This window comes from Mytilus edulis, chromosome 6 (assembly GCF_963676685.1).
Source record: "Mytilus edulis chromosome 6, xbMytEdul2.2, whole genome shotgun sequence".
Lineage (NCBI taxonomy): Eukaryota > Metazoa > Mollusca > Bivalvia > Mytilida > Mytilidae > Mytilus > Mytilus edulis.
Window position 1 is genome coordinate 51,045,694 of NC_092349.1, and position 7,381 is coordinate 51,053,074.

The 7,381-nt window shown below is 31.6% G+C and overlaps 1 protein-coding gene across 1 annotated transcript in view; it reads left to right on the forward strand.

Moving 5' to 3' along the window:
- The window catches only part of LOC139529126 (uncharacterized), a 37,691-nt gene extending 31,727 nt beyond the window's left edge, over positions 1-5,964 (forward strand). Inside the window, exons 6-7 of the mRNA XM_071325448.1 lie at positions 1,346-1,538; positions 3,573-5,964. Of these exons, the coding sequence (XP_071181549.1) occupies positions 1,346-1,528 (183 nt within the window). The 3' untranslated portion in view covers positions 1,529-1,538; positions 3,573-5,964. The remainder of the gene's footprint in view (positions 1-1,345; positions 1,539-3,572) is intronic.
- Positions 5,965-7,381: the final 1,417 nt, after the last annotated feature.

Sequence of the window (7,381 nt, forward strand, 5' to 3'; positions counted from 1 at the left end):
AACTCCTCTCAAACCACACAACAGAATTTCATGAAACCCTTTCAGATAATTAGGACATACTACTAGATGTGTATATCGACAGGAAATTAAGATTCAATTTTTTTTCCAGGAGTTAAACCCCTTTGAACTTATTTGCTTTAATATACTACTGCAAAAGTTTGTCATCACAACTCCTCTGAAACCACACAACAGAATTTCATGAAACCTTTTTAGATAATAAGGACATACTATGTAGTTGTATGCAAATCGACAGGAAATTACGATTATTTTTTTTTCTTAGAGTTATGTCCCTTTGAACTTATTTGCTTTAATGTGCTACTGCAACAGTTTATCATTGCAACTTTTCTGAAACCACACAACAGAATTTCATGAAACTTTGTAAATAATAAGGACATACTATGTAGACATGTGTGCGCTCACTAAGGTTCTTTAATTATTATTTCACTTAACTAGTTCATGAAGTACAACAACTTCCCTTGATTTTATGCCAAAGGCAATAGATAGTTCTTCCTTGCAAACCTATTAATAAATTTACATCTTGATATACATTTCATTAATGCAAACTGTTTGGTAACCTATTGATAGATGGATGAATGGCTGCTTAACGTCCAGTGGCAAGTTTAATGCATATTCAGGATGAGCACATGATAGTATAATATGAGTTTGAACCATACTTTGTACTAGAGCAACACTCTGGGCCAGATTTTTAACGTGCTAGTTCACAAGGTAATAGTCTGCAGGATAACATGTCACCCTGCTGGGACACATTATTCTGACTCTGGTCCGACCAATCTGCTCTTACTCCTAAATACATTTATCCAATGTGGATGGGACTATTTCAGTTGAGTTCTTCCTAACACTTAGTTTTGGGTGGTACGTCAATGTATTTTGCAGAAGTCTTATGGATTCCAATATAAAATGGACTAAAGGGTTAAAAAATAACTGCTTGGAATGTTCAAAATAAATAGGTTATCATATCACTGTGTCCATATAAAAATATTGAGATGTGGTATGATTGCCTATGAGACAACTATTCACCAAAGAGCAAGGTTGTAAACAACTACAGATCACTGTACAGCCTTCAATAATGAGAAAGCCCTCTACCAGTTGTTAACCTTTAGGAGGTGTCTACATAAATAAATGTGAAGCAGTATATAGGAAAAAAACAAAGACCTGATCTATGTCTATGTATGATTATGTAGATGACTTTTTAAGAAGTTTGGTTGTCTGATGGTAGCCTGTCTTGTCCTTAACACTCATACCATATTTACATGTTACCATCATGAATTTGCATGACATTTGTTTTTATAAGTAAAAGTCATTAACTGATAGTATTTACATTTAGGTTTACTTGACTGTGTTAGATATGACATGGAAACACTATCAGAAGTTAAGGAATAACAAAATACTGGATGATAATGATAAAGCTACTATCTATTATACCCATGCAAGAAATATCCTGCAGGAAAGGTCTCGAAGAGTTTTAATAGGAGAGTTTCTGAGACTCAACAACATGGAGATGGCTTGATTTTTAAGAGGTAAATAACAATTTATCTTTCAGTTTTCAAGTGTTTGCAACTACTTTCAGGGATACTATTATTTTAACCATTTTTTCAAAAACATCTCTTTTTGCCTTGCAATAGGAAGTACAGGTCTAAATTAGACCCAATAGGAAATATGTAAAGAATGGGTGAACCAAATAAAACAAATATCAGAGGAATATTGTTTATGAGGTACTGACTTGAGATTGTCACTTTGTTGCCATTTGTCCAGCTATTTGAAAACTTCAGTGCCTAGAATTAAAAATAAATTAGATCTTGCAAAATAGATTGCTTTTGTACCAGCTGATAAAGCATGAAACTATGTTATTTTAGTGTGACAAAAACATCATATTATTTAAAGAGTCCATGACAACTCACCCTTTGCCAAATCGCCTCATACCAACTCGCCCCAACTTTCTACAAAATACTGCCAATTCTCCCAACTAATGAAAAGGGTTGAAATCCTGCCGAATTTAGGTCTGCCGAATCGCCCAACTAAGTAAAAGAAGTTAAATTCTACTGAATTTAGGTCTACCAACTCGCCCCACGTATGAAAAAGAGTTAAATCTAGCTAAATTTAGGCCTACCAAACTCGCCTCACTAATAAATGGGCTTTAAACCTCATTGAATTTATTCCTGCCAACTCGCCCCCACTAATGAATAGGAGTTTAATCCTGCTGTATAATAAGACATACCAACTCCCCCCACGTATGAACAAAAGTCATATCTAGCTGAATTTAGATCTGCCAACTCAAATTTGATTGTTTTCAAATCATAAACAATACTTACCAATCAATTTTTTAACAACTACCAAACCTGCTTAGACTTCTTTTACCTACTTTACTTACAAAAACAACTTAGATGCTTATTGTAATTGCAATAATGGACATCCTCTTTGATTCTTATTTAGAAGTCACATTTGTCTTTTACTGATTGCTCATTAGCATTGAATTTTACATAGACAAAAGTTACCACATTAATTGCTATAAAAACAAATTGCTGTTAAATTGGAATCCTTAAGTTGTTTTGATAATATATCTCATTATGATATAATTAACTGGTTTCTTTATCATTATTATGGAAATAAGTAAGCTTGCTTTGCATTGCTGCATCAAGTACTGGTTTGTTTTTTCAAACTAATGGAAAAAATGAAATTAAATAAATATAACAATTACATAATAATAAATAACACATCGCCAATTTTATTTTAAGAAATGAAGCATCATTTAATTTTCTATCAAAATTAAATACTAATCTTTCCTTTTTATTCTAAATCAGTGGGATTTAAACCCTTTTCATAAGTGCATGTTTTTCTACACAGCCATTTTATTTGCTTCTGATTAAATAAATGCTTTCTGAATATCCCATTTTATTTTTGCAAACTTTCAATCTGCACAATAAGGGTGTATCATGTGCTCTTGGTGCAACTGCTCTTTATAATAAGATATAGATTCCAAATTGATTTCAGGTGTCCAAGTAAAAAATTTGTGGTAAAAACTTGCTTTATGTTTAAAAATCCAAAATTTTGAGAAAAATCTTTTTGTACTAGAATTTCAATGAAAATTGAGATGTAGATATAAAAAGCTATTCCAAATTGATTCCAGGTGTCAAAAAAAAAAAAAAATAAGGTAAAAACATAGTTTCTGTTTAGATATCAATCAAAAATTATGAGAAACATCTTTGTGTGCTAGGATTTTACAAATTTATAAATTTTATATACAAGTATAATATGCTATTAAAAATGTGCAACTAGTTGAGAACCTTTCTACCAATGCTTTTCAAATTTTAATACTTTTTTTACGGATGACAAAATGAAGATCAAATTTGATATTGACAAATTTCACTTTTACCATTCGGGAGTTAGGCCCTTAATTGCAGATATAAGACACAATAAATGTAACAAAAAAACAGTTTGCTCTCCTTTTGACATCCTCTTGTCTTAGATTGAAAATTTCAATAATTCAATGTCTGTATCAAATTAAATTAATTTTCTATTTTAAGATTAATACCTGACAGCTTTTTCTATTGTAGATTACCTTAACTTTACTGGTATTGCATGGTAAGCAGAACTGAGAACTAACATGTGAATGGGAGCCATAAAAGCTATATACATATAACTCCAAACTCTACTGATGAAAAGATCGAGATATTCTGCTAGAATCTTTTGTAAGGCTGAGTAATAAAAAGTAAATTATTTTTTTCCACTGCATATAAAAGGCTTTTCAATACCAATGTGCTAAAATTTCTAAGTTTGAATTAATTTCTACAAACTGATCAACTTGAAAAATATTATAGCTCATTGCTTGTAAAAGATTGTTAGTATGAAGCAAGTTCAGTGTAATGAAAATTATTCCTACAATCAAAATCCAGTCATTAAATGTCTGTTTTGTGTCTTTGAACAAATTTTGAACTCCTACTTATAAGGAACACTGGTTCAAAAAAAGGTTTGACTTTGACATGAAAACTTTTGCCATAATTTTTTTTTATAAGTAATTGGTTTTAAACATTGTTTTGTTGACCAGTAAATTATTGTTCTGTTATCTAACAAATATTTATTGTAAACTTGTAATATAAATGTTTTTTTTTCTGTTATAATTACTGATGTATTGATGTTAAAAGGGGGAGATAATATATATAACTTTAATGTGAAAGGTAAATTGTGAATGGCTCCTTAGTTTTTTCAAGGAATATATATTTTCTACACTTTGTTCAATGTGGATTCAATTTTCCTAAATTTCAAAACCTAAATGGATAAGCTTTCAAATAGAAATTATTTCCAACCCGGATTTATCTAATAAGTAGTTCCACATGATTTTATTCTGAGTACCATCTTGGGGTAAAACAAATTGCCAGTAAAATGTAAACAAATAAATGCAAAATTGACACTTATTTAGCAAATACATTTCAGTGTTCTTTTTAGAACGTGTGGAAATAGCTTGATAACCATGGGAACGATGTTTCGAACAAATTACTTATAAACTGTCTTTATGCCAAATAAAATAATATATGCAGTTCGGGTTACAATGTTTAAAAAATAGGGTTAGTAGAGGTGGATTATTTTGTATTTTGATACTTTTTTATGTAGTTTAAACTGAGGACACATTGTGATTTTAACAGTGCTTACTTAAAAATGGCCAGACAATGTTTAAGGTAAGGGCTCAAAATTAGTGTAGGTATGGAAACCAGAACCACACATAATATTTTATTTGGCCTTTATATGATGAAAGTTTATCAAAGTCATACTATTTTAATAGTCCCAGAATAGGTTACTTAGATCTAGGGCAATTGAAAATTACAAAAGACTGATAAAATGCAATGCGTCAATCACTTTGAAAATTAATTTGTGCAATTTTTTTCATATAATGTCTTGGCCCTTTTAATTTGTTGGTTTATGGATCCGCCGACCCGATTTTGCCGGTTTCCAGAATAAAAATTAAATTGACTTTTCATGCTTTTTTATTCCCGCCGACCTTAACAAATGCATTATCCCTGAAAAATAATTAAAATAATCTTTTTTTATGAAATGAAATGCTTTAATCATTAACAAAATTGATTACACTTTCTGTAGTGAAAAAATAAAACTTCCAGTTAACGTTTCTAAAAATAGACAAATCAATTATAAATTACCTTGAAATGCCGTTTGCACAAATAATTTTACGAAACGAAACCCTGTGTTTAAAACCAACTACACAATAAGTTTGTTTCCTGTATTTGTCATCAGTCCATAAGATGCATCATCTCATAGAAATAGACTTGTCCAAATGTGGTCAGGTGGACAAAAAGTTAAAGTACTGAATATTAAATAATCATTTTGAATTTTCTTGTTTTATAGATAATAAAAAAATATCTTCCATTTTGATAAAAAACCAAAAAAAAACAGGAATGCAGGAACAGATTAACCCGATATTCTCGTTTTTCCAGTGGACAAGTCTATTACGTTTTTGACACTTGTGTTGAAATTTTTTTTCGTACGACATTTTTACATTTTTAGCTCACCTAGCCCGAACAGTTTTTCTCATTACTTGGCGTCCGGCGTCCCTAGTCCTTCATCGTTAACTTTTTCCAAAATCTTTTCCTCTGAAATTACTGGGCCAAATTAAACCAAACTTGGCCACAACCATCATTGGGGTATCTAGTTTAGAAAATGTGTCATTTTGTGTCCCGTAACTTGGCCAACCAACCAAGATGGCCGCCATGGCTAAAAATAAAACATAGGGGTAAAATGCATTTTTTGGCTTATAACTCAAAAACCAAAGCATTTAGAGCAAATCTGACAAGAAGTGAAATTGTTGATCAGGTTAAAATATATCTGCCCTGGAATTTTCAGATGAATCAGATAACTGGTTGTTTGGTTGCTGCCCCTGAATTGGTAATTTTAACGAAAAAGTTTTTTTGTTATAATGTACAATAATGTACAGCAAAATAAGACCTAAAAATAAGTCAACATGACCAAAATGGTCAATTGACCCCCGAAGGAGTTATTGCCCTTCATAGTCAATTTTTAACAATTTTCAGAAAATTTGTATATATATTTTTCATTAACATTTTCCACTGAAACTACTTGGCCAAGTTCATTATAGATAGAGATAATTGTAAGCAGCAAGAATGTTTAGTAAAGTAAGATCTACAAACACATCACCATCAGTGATCTGGAAGGTTTTTTTCACTATGGGCCCAGGGCCCCTCAAAAATAAATTCAATGGGCCATTTTAAAAAATAATGGGCCATGTTGTCAAATGAGTGGGCCATTTGAATTGACTTCTGTAAAAAAAAAAAAGTATCAGTATATTTTGGCAAAGAGGTGTTGGTACTTACCTTTATGATTTTAAATAAAATCATGGATATTGTACCTGTGATTTTGTTATTTCAATTTCAATGAATATACAATTACTTCTTCCCATCCCAACAATATTTAAGTTAACCTTTATTTACAATGTTTAAACTGGTACTGTTGCCTTGTTCATGTTCATGTTTGTTTTTTGTACATTAAATTTGGTCTTCGTCGATACCATACTTATTCCAGACGTTCCGTATCAGAGGACATTTCAGGCATTTCCTCTGCACTTCTTGTATTATTATAAGTTCATTGCGATGACAAGAATAACAGTATAGAGTACCATTAATTCATAGAACAAAACAACAAATCGGTGAACATGGTGAAGTGATGTTTATAAAATGTCAAAGACAAAAAAATGACAAGGACAGTTAAGAGTCTTTTATGGAGACAAAAACTATATTCCTAAAAAGTCTTTGGGGTTCTTCAATCGAAATAATAGCAAGCTAAACTAAATGAGATTATTATGAGTTAAATCTCGTCTGTATTAGCCAAATTTCTCAAATTGAAAGTTGTTTATTAAAAAAATATATCATGAATGATGGTTAATTACGTTTTTCAGATTATCAGTTATACCGCATGGTTCTATTATTACAATAGGAAAAAACCCGAGACATTAAATCGCATGGTTCTATTATCATAGGGAAACACCCGAGACGTCCCAAAAATATATAGGTGCCCGCTCCTATTATTGGAGGAACATTACACAGTTGTGTACACACACATGGCGGCACGGAACACGATCAGAAATTCATTTGACGATATCTAAAAGTTTCGAAACGAAGTGAAAAATATTGTGCACCACGTGGGCGCTTACATTTGTCACTGTATGTGCCATTTCTTGTCAATATGCGCTATAGGCGCAGGGGTCACGTCCTTCCCGATCACTGCACCATCACCAAAACACAATTTTGTCATGAATCCATCTGTGTCCTTTGTTTAATATTCACATAGTCCAAGGTGAGGGACACAGGCTCTTTAGAGCCTCTAGTTTTTCTTTATCAGT